The 18185-nt window shown below is 36.9% G+C and overlaps 2 protein-coding genes across 3 annotated transcripts; both read left to right on the top strand.

Annotated features, from left to right (window-relative positions):
• Positions 1-1924: 1924 nt before the first annotated feature.
• On the top strand, positions 1925-5601 carry LOC112302697 (olfactory receptor 5D13). The gene is made up of 2 exons (XM_045193606.2): positions 1925-2061; positions 4340-5601. The coding sequence occupies exons 1-2, from the start codon at positions 2033-2035 to the stop codon at positions 5319-5321; spliced, it is 1011 nt and encodes a 336-aa protein (XP_045049541.2). The 5' UTR covers positions 1925-2032; the 3' UTR covers positions 5322-5601.
• Positions 5602-10142: 4541 nt separating this feature from the next.
• LOC112302660 (olfactory receptor 5G9) lies at positions 10143-15989 on the top strand. Of its 2 annotated transcripts, none has more exons than XM_053925902.1 (5): positions 10143-10274; positions 10977-11040; positions 11723-11791; positions 12272-14776; positions 15150-15989. In XM_053925902.1, exon 4 carries the CDS (start codon positions 12373-12375, stop codon positions 13312-13314), a length of 942 nt encoding a protein of 313 aa, XP_053781877.1. In that variant the 5' UTR covers positions 10143-10274; positions 10977-11040; positions 11723-11791; positions 12272-12372; the 3' UTR covers positions 13315-14776; positions 15150-15989. The 2 variants fall into 2 exon arrangements, with proteins under 2 accessions (XP_053781877.1, XP_053781876.1); XM_053925901.1 differs by lacking the exon at positions 10143-10274 and adding an exon at positions 10540-10876.
• The last annotated feature ends 2196 nt before the right edge of the window (positions 15990-18185 follow it).

Below are 18185 nucleotides of genomic sequence, written 5' to 3'. Positions count from 1 at the left end.
CATAAGAATTGCTGTCAAACTTTGTAATGTAACCTATTTATCTGCTTGGTTAACAATACATAATGATATTTTCAATAATCCAGGATATATAATTACACATTCTTGTGATTCATTTAACTTTCAATTTTCTGTCAACCAGATGCCACACACCCTCAACCAAACGTTCCTGTCAATGATACTTTAATAGGCTGTGTATGTTAATAAAAATACTTAATGACACAATATATGCATTTAGGGGGCGTGAACACAGTATAGAATGAACCACATCGATAGGTCTTATAAGTCCTTGAATTTAAGATCCTGATTTTAAAAAACACATAAGTGATAGAAATTAGGTAAATTATAGTTTTGAAACTCAAATTAGGTGCCTGTCGTATAGGAGAAACCAAAACAAATGATGAAAGAACACTCTGGATAGCTGCAATTTTCTTTAGAAAAGATCATTGGTTCTTCTGGAAACGTTTTTGAGTGAACAGTTATTTACACAAACATAATGCAGAAAATCTCCAAGAACTTCAAAATTATAAATTTATTCTGAAGGTACGCATTTTAAATGATGAAGTGAATGTATGTTTGTTAACACAAGTGATTTTAATGAGGGTTCTAATAAAGTGCTAGGATGGGCTCTTCAGTGTATGAATTATACTCTTCTTATTGTCAGTTCTGGGTGGTGGCTTGGATGGGTTTGTTTCTGTAGAGCTGCGGCAAGATTTTTGGTAAAGATATTCACTAGATTAAAGGAAGACTGTGTAGACTTAATAGTCACTTAATGCAGAAAATGTGGTCAGTCGATTGTAGACCACAGTAGGTAAACGCAAGGATAAAGCCCAACAGAACCTACATGAAAACAATCTTGTGCTTGTGGATTTGAGAGAAGAAACATCTAGGAGTAATTTCCTACATTTGGTGTCTATTTCCCTACTGCTCTCATCAAAATTTCAGGAAGGCCTTATCAATAATTATAGCCTTGTCCCCAGTGTAGATGGCACATTAGAGAACATACAATTCTGATCTTACATAAATTTGCCCTAACAGGAGAATAGAGGCAACACTTTCAAGTTCATTTTTTGAAGTCAACAGCATCAGTAAAACATTGCAGAACAATAAATATACATAATTCATTGACATATAAATGAATATATACCAGAAATATGCTCAATCCATTGATACATAAAAAAGATAGAGCATCATATCTCAGAGGGACTTAATACATGGATTCAAGTTTAGTATATCATTTCTAATCCATCAATGTAATTCAACAAATTAACTAAATAAAGTAAAAAAATACATACAGTCTCTTCAGCCGACGTAGGAAATAGTTCATGAAATTAAACATCTATTCATGGTGAAAATTCTCAGCAAATAAGAATGGAAGAATAGAGTGCCAAAACCAAGAACTCATTCGCCCCCTTCTTTGTGGCTAATGCATTACTAACAGTCTGGAAGACTGAAGCAAAGGCCAGCTTCTCTTTGTGCAAGGCCTGATTTTGTTGTTATGCAAGGGGACTGAGATTATTTCTATGTGGATACAAGGAACCACCAACTGATTTCCACAGTGTCTGAACCATTTTAGATCGCCACCAAACATGTGCACTTTACATCTCTGTATAATGCAAACAGAGGCAGTGTTGTTTATTGTTCTTAAGATTAATTGAGCTGATAATACAAATTCCCCAGGGTTTTAGGAGAATATTGCACAAGCAAGATGTCACATGGGACGGTGTTAACATCCAGTTACTCCAATTGCAGCCTGCAAGGTAATCCTTGGTGATGTGCTCTAGCCCCCACATCCCTCAGGTCTCCATGCCCTATATATGTGACAGTTAGGTGCCAGAATGTATAATAGGTTTCAGGTGTGACCTTTACCTCTGGTACCTCTCAGTTTTCTTCATAGTTTGAAAGAATAACTTTATGAGATATTTAATAAAATATACTGTACTCCTACAACTCTTTCAGGTCTGTTTCTATTAAGGAAATTCTAAGCAAGGGCATTCCTGGAGTTCATTAATCTTAGCAGAGGGTTCTGCAGGAAATGACTCATGCAAGTGCTTCTGCGTTTAGGTGAGTTGATTCAGTCTTTTGTTTCCTGTGGGAGGAACTGATGAGGTTCCAGGAATCTTTGCAGGAGGCAAACGTGTGGGTGAAGCAAAATGCCCACAAATCCACTTAGTTTGGCCAGGACAGGGCTTAGCGTATTATATTCCGATTCCTTCTTTACCATGATGTTCATCCTGGCTTTTCTCATGGAGTACCTACCACATAACCAGAAATGAAATAAACATTTTGGCCAATAGAGAATTATATTAAAAATGGGCCTTGTCCTCACACTTACTCCATTCTCTGAGGAAAAATTGACAATAATACCATATTTGCAAATGATTGATTATAGCATATAGTTATTATGAGTTATAAGCATTATTACTTGTAGGTATACAGTAAGAAGGAACAACAAGCAATGTTGATAAAAATAGCTGGCAAAATGAAACATTATGAGAGTGAGAATTAAATGACAAATAAACTGTATGCAGATGAGTAGGTGCAATGAACAGAGCTTGCTAAATTCACCGTATGAAAGAAGAAGGTAAGTTTTAGTGAGGACGAATTTACAGATCCAAGTAGTTTTGGAAAAGCCAGAATGAATAATATAAATTGTATGCATTCACTAATAAAAAGTATTTATCATGTTAAAATTAATTGACTGTCAGCTTAAAATAGTCATGGTAAATTATTTTGCAGTGTTGTGTAGAATATTTTTTATTTAATTTGTTGGGGTGACATTAGTTAATAAAAGTATATAGGTTTCAGGTGTAGAATTCTGTAATACATCATCTGTGTTTGTGTTGTTCACCCCTGCAAGTCTTCTTCCATGGCCATTGATCACCCCGCTTTACTCTCTCCTACCTCCTCCCACCCCTCTTCCCCTCTGGAAATCACTGTGCTGCTCTCTGCGTCTATGAGTTGTGGTTGTGTGTGTGTGTGTATGGCTGGGAAGTACGACCATAGGCTAGCTTTGCAGGATTAAGTACTTATAAGAATTTGGTATAGAGGATCTGTTGAGGGATTGGTTTTTGGAAGATATCTTTCCTACATGGCCAAGCATGTGGGAATCAGAGAAAGCTGTGATGTGATGAGAAAACCTATAGGACAATGAGGAAAATACAATTATGCATTTTAGACTAAGTGTCCAAATGAAATCTTACAGTGTGTCTATGGTGTGAGTTCTGTAGGACGGAATTCCTACACTGTATATTCCCAAATGTCCTCACTTGTTGACAGCTGTCCATGCTTGGGCCAAATTTTCAAAACCATACAAATCATTCTTGATCCCAATAAATAAGAAAACTGGGTATCTATATGTATTATACCATGTCTTAGAGCCTTTGATTTCATGATCAAAGTATGTCCTTCCATTCTAGTGATTTATATTTTATAGTATTAATATTCTCATTGCCCATGAAGGGCATGCTTACAGGCATCAGGCAATATTCAAGACATATATTATGGCATTCTGTTTGAGATGCCTCTATATCAGGACATCTGTCACTGGAAAGCTTTTAGCTTATTTCAAAATGAAAGAGTGTACTTTTGCTGTAGCCTGAAAATTCTTATTTCTTGTCACTTACCCAACTTGTAAAACATGCCACATTGGAAAAGAAGAGCTTTTCATTTAATATTGTCTCAACTGTTATTCCTGCAGACACAGTGTATTTTTTGTTGTGAATACCTCCTGATAAATAATGTTATATGTCATGAAAATGGCATTTAAAAATTTTCAACATTAGTTCAACATGAGTGAAAAATGTAGCAAACTTGTATGGCACAGTTGCAGTGTGTGCAGGCTGTGTTGAAAGTATAGGATTGCTGGGAGAAAGAAGGGACGACCAAGAAAATACTATATTGATCATTTTTGCAGGGATGCTAGCATTATCAATGTTTAGCACTTTTAAGGTAATAGTCCCATGGTTTAAAATATGAGGCAGGTTAGAATCTGTAGAATCTCATGATTTGTGTTTCCTCCAGTGCAACTATTTTTATTAAGCTGAAATTCATGCAAAGAATTGAAGTGGGCCGCTTATGATAACTTGAAAAAAAGCAGGGTCTACCCAGTTGTTTTCTTCCTACTTTGTTTTCATTTATCCCACCTTAATAAAATTCTTATTTACTTTGTAATTGTATCTAGGTGAATAGTGAGTTTTGATATAATGTAACAGTGGAATCTAGTATTTTCAACAACACTCAACAGCAAATCATCAAGCCTGTGAACATTTCTGCTATTCACTTACCTTGTCCAAATTTTGCTTCTTACTTCTCTAGATCAACTTTCCTATTTTGTCCACAGGAACCTAGAAAACCAGAGTGATGAGGTCACCTTCATCCTCGTGGGCTTCTCAGAGTATCCCGAACTCCAGGTGCCTCTGTTCCTGTTGTTCTTAGCCATCTACACGGCCACGGTGCTGGGGAACCTGGGCATGGTCATGACCATCAGGAGCAACCCCAAACTCCACACCCCCATGTACTTTTTTCTCAGCCACTTATCCTTTGTTGATTTCTGCTACTCTACGGTGGTTACGCCCAAACTGTTGGAAAACTTGGTTGTGGAAGACAGGACCATCTCCTTCACAGGATGCTTCTTGCAGTTCTTCTTGGCCTGCATATTTGTGGTGACAGAGACTTTCATGTTGGCAGTGATGGCCTATGACCGATTTGTGGCGGTGTGTAACCCCCTTCTCTACACAGTCATCATGTCTCAGAAGCTTTGTTCCCTGATGGTGGGTGCCTCATACTCTTGGGGTATAGCTTGTTCCCTGACCCTTACCTACTTTCTACTCCAACTATCCTTCAGAGATAAAAATATCATAAATAATTTTGTTTGTGAGCATGCTGCTATTGTCTCTGTGTCGTGTTCTGACCCTTATATTAGCCAGAAGGTCCTAGTAGTCTTTGCCACATTCAATGAAATAAGCAGCTTGGTGATCATTCTTACTTCCTACATTTTCATTTTCATCACTGTCATGAGGATGCCTTCAACTGGGGGGCGCCACAAAGCCTTCTCCACATGTGCATCCCACTTGACTGCCATCTCTATCTTCCATGGGACCATTCTTTTTCTCTACTGTGTTCCTAACTCCAAAAGCTCCTGGCTCATGGTCAAGGTGGCCTCTGTCTTTTACACAGTGGTCATCCCCATGCTGAACCCACTGATCTACAGCCTCAGGAACAAAGAAGTGAAGGACACAGTCAAAAAATTAATCAATACTAAATGTTCTGCGATGAAAAGTGAAGCTAGAATATTAATGGTTTCTCTTTCAGAGTATTTGTAAGAGTTATTCGTTAATAGATCAGTAGATGAATCTTGAGTAACCTTGCAATTGATAGTCCAATATGTGTTCAATGTGACGTTTAGTAAAATAGCTTCAAAATTGGAATATAAAATTTTGGGTGATAGGATCCATGAACAAGTGATTGTCCAGCTAAAATGTCAGTTCAATTTAAGGCATATAAAGTGTGCGATTTTTGAGTTGATCTGAAGAGTTATAGCCTAAAATGTAGTAATTTTATAATTTATTTATAGATTATTTTGTATGTTCAGCATGCATATCACATAATATCTGATTAAATATATTCTGATTTTTTTGTTGACAATATTATTTCTTTTAATTTTTCTACTTTGCTTTGGTTAACTTCAGTGGTAAGAACTTCCGTGTAATGTTGAATAAACAGTAAAAGTGGACATCCTTGTCTTCTTGATAGACCAAAACAGCATCGAATATTTTATATTTGAAGTGTTGTTTGCCATATGTCTTTATAGATTCCATTTCCCCAGCTTAGCTAAGTTACTTTCTTTATTTTTATTGTTTTGGTGAGTGTTAATTTAAACTACTTTTTCTTCATTTTACTCTTGAACATTTTAATATGACATCTTATATTTCTTTTTAGGTTTTCTAATATGAAACCAATATTTTTCTGAGAAAAATAATTTAAATGTGATATAATAGAATTTCCCATTAATTGATTAATGTGTCAATGTTTTACTTAGAATTTTAAATTTTAAGTCATAAGAGAAATTGTTCTGTAATTTTCCTTTTTTGTACTGCCATGTTAATTTTTGACAACAAAATTTTACTAGCCTTTTAAAAGTAAATGGTAAAAATATCTTCTAATTTAATTGAGTAAAAATTTTTTGCTTAATAGTAATCTCTGAAAAATCAGACAATTTTTAATTGCATAGGAAAGTTTTCAGTTATGAATTCACCTTCTCTACTGGTGGCAGGAAAATTATGATTTCAATTTTTGAGTTGGTTTTATTGGGTTTTTTTTTTGTAATTTTTCCATTATAGCTGAATTTTCAAGGTGGTTGCACAATAGTTTTTATAACAGTCTTTTTCTGAAGTTGGTGGCGTCTATGGTTATGATAACTTTTCATCACTGATATTATTTTTTCCTTCCTTTCTTCCTCACACCCTGGTTGAACTGCATAAAAGTTTATTTAATTTTATAGGTTTTCTAAAAAATTCCCTATAATCTGGTTTTGTTGTTCCCCTTTATTTTATATTTGCTTTTTATTTTAGTAATTTCTTTTGTTTTCTTCTTTGTTTTTCCTTACTGAATTTTTTTTTTTTACGAAAACACCTGTGGCTCTCTATGTCAAGGTTTTGGGTTTGTTTTTTCTTGGTGGTAGCAGTGTCCTCAGTCCATGCATGGGCTATCTTAAAAAAAACAAGAATGTCAGCACCTCCAGGAATAGCTGTCAACCAATGATACAGGGTTGTAGGTACATAAATACCCCAACTTCTTCACTTACTCTTTGGACAAATTGGAATTAGAGTCTACACAGTTTTCCACTGGGACTAAGATTCAGCTGTAGGCAAAAATAACCTGTTCATTGTTCTGTGTCCCTCTTTCCTACTGAGCTGCTGTACTTCCTAGGATAATCTTCTAAGCAAACTACTTGTATCTAAATCCTTGTCTCTGGATCTGCTGTTGAGAAACCCAAACCTGGAAGAGTGGAAAACATCTTTGAAACATATATGACAAATGTATGCAATAACTATTAGCTCCTAAAAGCTGTACAAAAACCCAATCAATATTGATCAAACAGTTTGAAAAACTTTAGAAGTATGAATCCATAGTTCTGTTTTCTATATGCACTGAGTAGAAACAGATACACATTTGCACCAAAGGTAGGGAGCGATGTTAAACATGATGACTGTGAATATCAAGTAAAAAATGTTGATTTTATACAAATTCCTGGAAGGATTACCACTGAGATCCAAAAATGAAAAGTCTATAGGTTTTGATCTCACAATCTGATGTGTCAAACTTGAGTTTATAATATTATTTGCTGACACAGTGGATACTATAATGCATTTCAGAAATAATTTGTAGAGGTTTGTTTTTAAAGGTTTGTCTTTAATTAATTACACGTTTTACCCGCATGACATAGCTGCCAGACAAATGTGGCATAATTGCAACTGTTTTGATTCTGTTGTTCTTAACCCAGTGTACTTATCTCAAATAAAACTTTCTAACTTCACCTTATACCATAAAAGTATACCACAAAACCGTGTCTTACATGTGTGCACAAGTAGGCAATTATAAAACATAAAAAAACAGATATTTTACTTTTAATTTTCTTTTTTTAATTGTTGTTAAAGTACAGTTGTCTGCATTTAGCCCCCCAAAATCTCCCCCAACCCAGGCATCCCCACTTCCCTTCCCTGATACCCCCTGCTTGGTTTTGTCCATGTGTCCTTTATACTTGTTCCTCCTTTTCCCCCCATTATCTCCTCCCACCTACCCTCTGGTTACTGTCAGTTTGTTCTTAATTTCAATGTCTCTATTTTTATTTACATTATATTTTATATAATTTTGCTTGCTTGTTTGTTTTGGTTATATTTTGCTTGCTTGTTTGTTTTGTTGATTAGGTTCTACTTAAAGGTGAGATCATATGGTATTTGTCTTTCACTGCCTGGCTTATTTCACTTAGCAAAATGCTCTCCAGTTCCATTAATATTTTTCTTTAGTTATAAACTAGGATTTCCACATAACTTTATCATAATATTCAGACCTGTTTAAGGGTCTATATAGTACACAAAAGATACATTGTGCTCTTCTTTCTTGCCTCCTAAACCACATGCAATTTTCAAAAAAAGAGAAAAAGAAAAAAATCTGAGTGCTGGTCTGTAACCACTTGCTGTGTCTTTGTAAGTCTCTGCCTCGTCCTTCTGGATGGACGCTACACCTGGGCATAGTCTCTTTGCTGACATCACTTTCATTTTATTGCCTGATATAAGTCTATCATAGTTAAAATACTTTGTATAACTATATTGTTTCTCTTTTGGATCCTGTTCATTTCATAAGGAAGTTCATAGTCATCACTTTGCTTTCATTTTTATCACTGTCCTAAAGATACTTTATATCTGTGGGCATCTCTACCTGTGCCTTCCGCTTCACCATCATCCTTTCTCTCTATAGTGTGTCCAATTCCAAAGGCTCATGGGCAATTGCTCAAGTAGGCTCCATGTTTCACACCAATGTAATCCTCATGCTGAACTCACTGACATATGGCGTGAGGTACAAAAATGTGAAAGAATCTCTGAGGAAGTTAATAGGCTCCAAAATATTTTAGCACTCAATCCCATTATGTTAATACTAATTTTTGTAACATTAATACATGTATTTCTCTGAATTTATTTATATGTCTATTGAAATGTCACCTTCTGACTTCCAGTCAAAGTGGAGGCAGAGGTAAACATGCTTTGCAACCTTGTGCAACCACAGAAAGAATTACAACTAGACATGAAAACAAACAACAACCAGAACCATCAGAAAATCAAGCTGTATGGAAGTCTGACACCCAAGGATTTAAAGAAGGCACATTCATTCAGATGGGTGGGAGGGGCAGAGTCGCAGCGAGTGGGGGAAAAACGAGGAGACGTGCTGTGGTGCAGAGAGGTGGTGGCAGTGAAACGGTGGTCCCACATTCAGCTGTGGTGGAAAAATCGGGAGGGATATGTTGGGATCAAGCAATCTCAGCTGCAGGCTTGACTTCTCCATGACTTCTGGACTCAAAAATTTGTAGACACACACAAAAGTCTGGAGGTTACCAGAGGAGGGGGCTGGAGGAGTAGTAAAGGGAAAAAAGACCAAATATATGGTGACAGAAGAAGGTTTGATTTTGGGTGGTAGACACACAATGCAATACACAGATCATGTACCACAGAATTGTACACTCGAAACCTATATGGTCTTATTAAGTAATGTTACCCCCATTAATTTAATAAAAGAGTATAGTGGCATGCTACAAAATTAAAAATAAAATAAAATAAACCAAACAAAACTTTCTAAAGTAAGGAATTGTATTATGTGATGAAGAACTTGTGTTTTTTTTTTTTCTTACCTAGGTTAAAACAAAAATTCAGGTTTCTATACTCACTCTGTTATGTCAGGCTGATGCTGTTTGTCTTGGAGGTAAAAGAACATTATAAGTGTTTTGTTTTGTTTTATTTCTTGGCAATAATAAAGTATTTTGTCTTGCCATATACTAACTGTTCAGATGTAATCTGCTAAATTTTAAGGACCAGTTAATACATTAACAGAATATAATTTAAAAAAAGGAAGAAAGCAAGTTTTTCTTTTCCAGTCCTAGCTTACAATAGTTAAACTCTTTACATATTTTGGGCAAAGTCCTGGGAAAATTATTTCTTTGGCAATACGTGGTAAGTGTTGTATCTGAGGAAAGCCCATTTTATGCATTCTTAGCCCTTGCTCTGGGTATTGCCCTCTCTATATTACTTCAATTTGCAAAGAATTTCGTAGAGTTTCCTTGCTTAGCCCGGAACTAGAGGTGAGAGAGTCTACATCCAGGTATAAACAACTTGAAATGGTCAGAAAACAGATGCCCTTGGACTTACTTAGGTATGAAGCAGAACTTTAATTGCACTTTCCCTTAGTGGCCTCATTCCCAAGACATGGTATGCTTTTGGGGACAGAGCATTTTCAATAACAATAACAAAGAAAGAAATGATGCAACTTTTCAGGGAACTTGCACCTAACTGATAAAGACTAAATGTATTTTACAGTAGAGTTGCCCACATTTCCTTTTTGGAAGAAGATAAAGGATAAAATCAAATGACTATTAAAATTTCTGCCCCAGTCTGCATGTGAAGGTAGCCATGTGAAGGGAAGAGATGGAACCTGACGAACTTGGCTCCTTTTCATTTTAGTTCTTATTGCCATCTTGAAAGAAACAGGAGAGGAGAGCCTGTTAGGATGTAAGTCGAGATCTCCTAAATCATCTTCTTTTCTTCATTCTACCTGATTTTTCACAAATTCAGGAGATTATAAATTATTTTAAATAAACTTAAAATGAATGATATATTTGGTGTACAACCAGAATCAGCATGCTCCTCATCTTTGTTGGATGTTGAGCAAGACCTAAGAGGAGGTCATTTCTGTAGAGATAAATTTAAAGTCTGCAGCTAGATCAAAGCAAGTATAAAATGGGACAGAGATATCTCAGCAGCAGGGGGAGGGGGAAACAGTCTTGACCATAACTCCATCTCTGTCTAAACCCGCTGGGTGCTTCCCTGCTAAAGGAAGACTACACAGATGGTCTGGGTATCATCCAAGTGCACTGAACACGAGAGCCAATCGTGTCCACCACTCTGTTGTCGTAGTCTAAGCAGCACATAAAAAAAGAGAAACTAAGAATCTAAAATTTTCATAGAGGGGAGAGGGCTTGGGCAGGTGTAGAAACTAAGATTGATAGAAAAGAGTTGAGGAGCTTCAGGCAATTGTCAAGGTGAAGGCCAAGATACAGTGCGTGACTGATGCCGTGGGAGTTAGTGGACTTCTTAAGAGGTTTAAGCAAGAGGTGAGTGTGATGGGTAGACAGTTCGACTGGGTATTTCATCTGTCTCTTTAATTCTCCCAAAGTCAAGGATATAATGTAAACTGTATTTTTCACTTCACAGGAGGCCTTGCTAAAGTCAAATAATGAATTTCAAATTAGAAAACTGAAGGAAAAGTGTCTATCAGGTAAGTCTTATGTTGGACTCTGATGTTCTTGGGCTCATAAGTTTTTGTTTTTTTTTTAAAGTGATGCATAAGTAGCTTACTGAGTGTATGTTGATCCTTTTATTCTAAGTGGGTGAGAATTCTCAGAGATCAAGACAATAATTAAATTTAGCTCCATTGAATAATGAAGTACTTAAGTAAAGTTCAGAGAGATCAACTGACTTAACTAAGGTCACCCTTAAGTGGGTGACATGAGAATCTATAGAAGATACAGAGATGGGAGAATTTAGGCCCTTTTCCAAATTTCTTCCCTGCACTGTTTTCTTCCCCACACTGTTTCCCTGCACTGGTACTTAAACAAAACAGTTTCTTTTATCCTATGGGCTTTCCACTGATGGCCACTGGTATAAATTCCACACCAGAAACAGGAAACCAGAAATGTGTTAACCTATACTCATCTTGGAATGACATTTTTGAAATGAAAGGAATTGTGAAGACATCAATATTTCCCAGTGCTAGAAAGGGAAAAGCACAGACCATTTTGACAGGGGTTTCAAAGCCCACCTCTGCCAGTCACTAGCATTGTGAATTTGGATTCAGTTTCAGTTCTCTCTTTCATAAAATGAGGTGATGTTTAGCTTGGAAGCTTATTCAAAAGAGTATATAATGCCAAAATACTAACAATTATTGTTCACTAATTTAGGTGCTCAATAAGACGCTGCTAAATGCTTTGGGTGCATTATCTCATTTAATCTTCACAACAATATACAAGGTTTGTATTACTATTACTATTCTTGCTTCACAGAGGAAGAAAAGTAACTTTCCTGGGGTGAGAGAAGGCAGATGCCAGAGCAGTTGGGTAACATGCATTCGGCCTTATGTTATAATCACACAATGCAAAGAAAGTTGTCTGAAAAATGAGTGGTTGCTCATTTCTTCTCCAGCTTGTCTCACTTCTACTCTCCTGCATCATTTCACCAGGGGTGTGGCTACCTGGTGAACTCAGGTAAAGTTCACTAAGGTGGGAGTTAACAGATGTCTATTGTGGAACCACCTATGCTCATTGAGTCAACTGAGAGGACCTTGAGCAAGCTGCTCCTCTTTTCCAGGCTTCCATGTTTTCATCTATGTATTGACAGATTCTGCAGAGTCATGTATATTGTAGCTATGGACGTCATCTTTTGTGGTGGTCTCTGTTTCATTTTGTATTCCCAGCTGCAGCTCGTAACTAACTCCCATCATTCCTTGTTAGTTCAGTTTCCAGTACATTTTTGCCGTGTCCCAATTTTGAAGATATGTTCACCAAATGTGCTGTGATGCCTGTCTTCTTCTAGTGGAAATCACAACCAGCCAATGGCCGATGCAAACGACACAAGGGTCACCGAGTTCATTTTCACAGGTTTGAATTACAGCCCTCAGTTGCAGGTCTTTCTCTTCCTGCTCTTTCTGAGTTTCTACATTATCAACCTAACAGGCAACTTGGGGGTGATTATTCTGATACGTATCAGTTCCCGCCTTCACACACCTATGTACTTTTTCCTCAGCCACTTGTCTTTTGTGGACATGTGCTTGTCCTCAGTTGTGAGCCCCAAGATGCTCGCTGACTTCTTTGTGCAGAGGAAAGTCATCTCCTTCTTGGGCTGTGCTTTGCAGCATTGGTTCCTTGGGTTCTTTGTGGCAGCAGAGTGTCTTCTCTTGGCGTCCATGGCCTATGACCGCTATGTAGCCATCTGCAACCCATTACTGTACTCAGTTGCCATGTCCCAGAGCCTCTGTATCCAGCTGGTAGCTGGTCCCTATGTCATTGGCTTCATGCACACCATGACTCATACAACAAACACATTTCGCCTCCCTTTTTGTGGCCCCAATGTCATCAATCATTTCTTCTGTGATGTGTTCCCCCTGTTTTCCCTTGTATGTGCTGACACAGGGCTCAATAAGTTGGTGGTTTTCATTGTAGCGGGAGCTGTGGGAGTCTTCAGTGGTCTGACCATCGTGGTCTCCTACATTTACATCCTCACTGCCATCCTGAAGATCCACTCCACTGATGGGAGGCGCAAAGTCTTTTCTACCTGCTCCTCCCACCTGACGGCTGTCTCCATCATGTTTGGCACCCTGTTCTTCATTTACGTGCGACCGAGTGCCAGTTTCTCCCTGGATCTCAATAAAGGAGTGTCCATGTTTTACACAGCAGTCATCCCCATGCTGAACCCACTTATCTACAGCCTGAGGAACAAGGAGGTCAAAGACGCCGTCCACAGGACTGTCACCAGGAGGATGGCTTGCTGGGCCTGAATTCTCTTCTGATTGGGAATTGGGGGAGAAATCTAATTGGAAAGACTGATGGTGTGATTCCTAAGGCCACTTGCAAGTGTTTGGGGGCTGGACGACACTCCTTTATCCATTCATGTATCCAGTTCTCTGTTCATTTAGTCAATTAGTGTAGATTTATTAAACCCTATATGTGACTTTTCTCTGCAATATGCCAGTATTGTAGTTGGAACCCACAGTCCATTTAATTTTGCTGATCTTGGACTCGTCACAATCCAATTATTTTCAAAAAGCTGTATTTAATTTCTGTCATTGATTTCCTATCATTCTGCTAACATGTTTTCTCTTCCTGCTGACCCCTTGGGATTAGAATTTTAAAACTCAGTAGTGTAGGTTTTGCACTCACATCTAGCTCCCACCAGTAAGGACATGTAAAATAAAAGCAATGTGTGATCTCATGTTGAAGCTCATCAATGGAAAGAAATCCTTGCCTGTAAACATTGATTTTTGGGGTGTCCTTAACACAAAGAAGTACACATCTCGGGGAATGAAGATGGAGCTGTGTTCAGCTCTGACAGATGGGGTGGCCCACAGTGTCTGTTTATAGTGACAAAGAGACCTGTGCTCATTTTAATGCATTTTACACCTGCCAGAGCTAAAGGAGTTCATCATCACCAAGCCCTTAGCATCTGAAATGTTAAAAGACTTATTTAAGAAAAAGAAGAAGCTCAAAACTATGAACAGTAAAATGATGACTAGCTCACAACTCTCAACAACTGAATCTGAAAACACAAAAACAAACTATGCAAACAACTGGAACAGGAACAGAATCATAGAAATGGAGATCACATGGTAGGATTATCAGTGGGGAGGGGGAAGGTAGAGAATGAGGGAAAAGATACAGGGATTAAGAAGCATAATTCTTAGGTACAAAATAGAGATGGGGATGTTAAGATGGAGAAGTCAAAGAACTTACATACATGACTCATGGACATGAACTAAGGAGGAGGGATAGCTGGAGGCAATGGGGGGACCAGGAGGAGAGGGGCAAAGAGTGAAAAATTGGGACAACTGTAATAGCATAACCAATAAAAATATGTTAAAAATAAAATCTCAAAAAAAATCAACCAATGAATGCAAGAAAAAAGTCACCTTCCCAAATAACCCTGCCCTGAAAAGCTAATATAATGCGATAGTCACTCCCTACCTTCTTAACATGATGCATGTTTTTTCATAGTAATAGATGTATTTTTAACAAATGCAATGATTTATTTGTCTGTTATTTGTTATTTCCAGTAAAATGTAAATTCTAAAAGGGCATAAATTTCTTATATTATTCTTGGAACTTTAGCTCTAATGCTTAGACAAGGGCCTAGAAAACACATTGGACCTTCAATGAATACTTACTGGATGAATACAAGAAAGAAGAAAAATAAAAGTTTTATACTAAATTAATGCCATTTGGAATTACATCCCATTTGCCTGGGTAAGTACGATTTTTGGGTGATGTCTCTTCAGTGAATGTAGCTCCCACTTGAGATCCACAAAGCCAAAAGAACAGGGATGAGATGCTCAAAGATGATCATGGTTATTTATAGGAATTCTCGTGCTGCTGATTATTGCATGTGGATAACATTTCTTTCTTTTCTTTTCTTTTTGTTTTTTTTTGCTTTTTTTCTTTATTGTTGTTCAAATACAGTGGTCTCCATTTCCCTCCCAAAACTCCACCAGACTCCACCTATCCCTATTTCCCACCCTCGATCCTACCTACCTTTGGCTTTGTCCATGTGTCCTTCATACATGTTCCTTGATGACCTTTTCCCTTCTTTCTTCTGTTATCCCCCTACCCCACTACACAGCAGAAAGAAAGAAGGAACTCCTACCTTTCATGACAGCATTGATGAATCTGGAGATCATTATGCTAAGTGAAATAATCCAGGCAGTGAAAGACAAATATCATATGATCTCACCTATAAGTGGAACCTAATCAACAAAACAAACAAGCAAGCAAAATATAAACAGAATCATTAAAATAAAGAACAAACTGGATAACATTTCTATGTCTAATTGTAAGTATTTAGTTCTTACTGCATATTCTGTAACCATTTGACACTCGTATCGGTGTCAGACCACAGAAAAGATGCTTCCATCATCAACAGTATCTCTCATCATTAGAGTTGAGATTAATTTTAAAAAGGTGGTCAGGTTCAATTTAGAGATCTTTCTCTTGAGCAGTTTAATTCAGATTTTGGAAAGATTGAAGAGTTTACTCAGTATTGTTGTTAATATCTTAGGCAATTTTGGTTCCTTTGGATTACCTAGATTCAGAAACTCAAACCTGTGGGGATCTGGATATAAGTGATAAATAATGCCCCGGATTAGAACAATCCTGGCTCACCGTGATGGGACAAAGTTGTTTATGTAGCTTGGAATAAGTGTCAGGATACTTCTGGATCATTCCACAGTTTCTGGCTAAATTTCTTTGGGGCACTGGCCAAGGGATAATTTTTGCTCTTGCAGAGATTGAAATAATATATCACTACCAGTATTCCCAAAATATGGCACCTAAAATATTTAGATTTCAGGAATAATTACTCACAATTCATGAGAAAAAGTGTCTGCAATATGGAAATGCTTTGCAAAATATGTGCAGAAATATCTCTTAGCAATGTACCCTTACTTGCTATATTAATGTTTCTATTGAGTGTTGCCTGCTCTTAAAACAATAAGGAGAATTTATAGTTTTAGAGTAGGCAAACATTCAGAAATCAAAATAAATGTTACTGTTTGAAAATTAAAACACTTTCTTTTGGAATACATGGAAACATTAAAAAGAGAAGCCTGAGAATAAGAGAAAAGTTTGCAGCATATTTAAGTGACTAAATATCAATATTTACAATACAGGAATATTTATGACAATTTAATTAAGAAAAGACAATAAATAAAATGGTGACAAAACTGGAAAAATATATGAAAGAAATCACATTCAGTTTATCCTTGTGTAGCCTCCAAATATTATTTTCTGTGCATAAAATGACATGAAAAATTATGGCAGATCACTGCTCCAGAGAAACTCAACACATGCCCAAAAAGAGATGTAGACAAACCCTCAGTTGCATGTTGCTTGTAATGACAAAAATGGAAATAGCCTATATAACAGTAACAGTTATATACAATTGGATACTGTACAAATTAAAGTGATTGCATTAGAAAAATGTACCTTTTAGTTAAAAATCTCAGAAACATTATTTAGTAGCATTTATATAATTCAAAAGCAGAATGAATAATATATATTGAGTATGCATATTCACATTGGTACAAAGAAAAAATATGGGAATGAAAATCACCAAGTTAAAAATGAAGCATATCAATGAGGAGGAGGGGGGAATGAGGTGGCAGAATGTTAAAAAAGGGTCTTTAATCCAATTGTAATGAATCACTCTAAAAAAAACGAGCAAATATTAATTTTTTTGCCAAGTCAGCCTCTCAGTGCTTTAAAGTTGAAGGTGCACCTTAAAGCACAATTCCTTTGCCTTTGCTGAGACAAATGCATCCCAGAATTTAGTGGCTAAAAGCAGTTGGTTACTTCTTGCCATTCGATGGGCTCGATGCAAGTCTGGCTTGGCCTCATCAGGTGGCTACAATCATTTGGCAGCTCTACTGGGGCTAAACTTCCAAAATGATGTCACTGTTTAGGTGAAGCAAGTGGGTTGATAAATATAATACCCTACAAGCATAATTATGTTTTAAATGATTCCAGTTTATAGGACTGGAAGTCAGGGACTCATTGTCCACAAAATGTCCTCGCTCTCTATAGTCCCCTGTACCAAGCTGTACACAGGAATGCCTCACCAAAAATATATTTGGGACAGGAAAAAAGTCAGTGTGGGAAGCAGTTCCTGTTATTGCTTGTTTTGAGGCTTATGGCGTTGGCTGAAATACTTTGTTTCCTTGAAATTCTTCAAAAGACTTAAAGGGTTAACATTACATTGATAAAGGTTTTGGTTGTATCATTCCAGATTATTTCTGCAGGTCCGAAATTATTCAACAGTAATTTCTTAATGAATGTATACTGCAACAGTACTCTACTAATATTATCCCATATTTTGTTATCATTCTAAGGATTACCCACATAATTGCATAAATACATCTTTAAAGGACACCCATAGGCTTCCTTCCTTTTCTTTCTGCCATAAAGAATGTCACCTGGAAATATCCATATTGTATTTCTGATTAAGGAATGTAGGAAGTTCAGAACATCACCACAAACTGCAGAATTATTGAAATGCATCAAAAGCGGTCTATTTGACAGCCAACTGTATTTGCTGTTCCCTTTTCCCCAAACTCAACAATTTTCCTCCAGTTATTTGCATAACTTTACAATGGTTTATGACCATATAGCACCTCATTGGTTTTGTTTAACCTCCCTATTTAGAATGGCTCCTTCAATTATATATTTTTAGCAGTTATTACCATAAAATTATTACATATTTATTTGTTTTTATATTCTCCAGTAAATATGAATTTGTTGGTAAAGTCACATTCTTTCTCTTCCCCCCCGCCAATATCTAAGATAGTACCTGGTTCAGGATAAGCCTGTAATAAATATTTGTTTAATGAATGAATAAAAGAATGAATGAGTGAGAGTATCCTTATGATGTGCTCATCCTCCTTTCCCTGTTTCCTGCACCAGAAAGCAAAGTTCACAAATAGTCACTGTGTTCATTCTGATCAGTGACTACACATCCCTCATCCAGTCTGTGTTCAATGGCATTGCTTGTTACCACAGAGGGGTTGTATGGCTTTGGAGAGAAGAGTTTTAAAGTGATTCATGTGTGTACTATTCGTATATCAATAGCATAGCTTTGCATGCAATGGGTAGGCAAAAATATTTG

This window comes from Desmodus rotundus, chromosome 5, assembly GCF_022682495.2.
Source record: "Desmodus rotundus isolate HL8 chromosome 5, HLdesRot8A.1, whole genome shotgun sequence".
In the NCBI taxonomy this organism is placed as follows: domain Eukaryota; kingdom Metazoa; phylum Chordata; class Mammalia; order Chiroptera; family Phyllostomidae; genus Desmodus; species Desmodus rotundus.
This window is presented reverse-complemented; position numbering and strand designations above follow the sequence as displayed.

Bases quoted from the DNA above. Each gene is read 5' to 3' on its own strand.
- LOC112302660 (XM_053925902.1), top strand. From the start codon at position 12,373: ATGGCCGATGCAAACGACACAAGGGTCACCGAGTTCATTTTCACAGGT.
- LOC112302697 (XM_045193606.2), top strand. From the start codon at position 2,033: ATGACTCATGCAAGTGCTTCTGCGTTTAG. The intron at 2,062-4,339 runs GTGAGTTGATTC...TTTTGTCCACAG, and splicing joins GCAAGTGCTTCTGCGTTTAG to GAACCTAGAAAACCAGAGTG.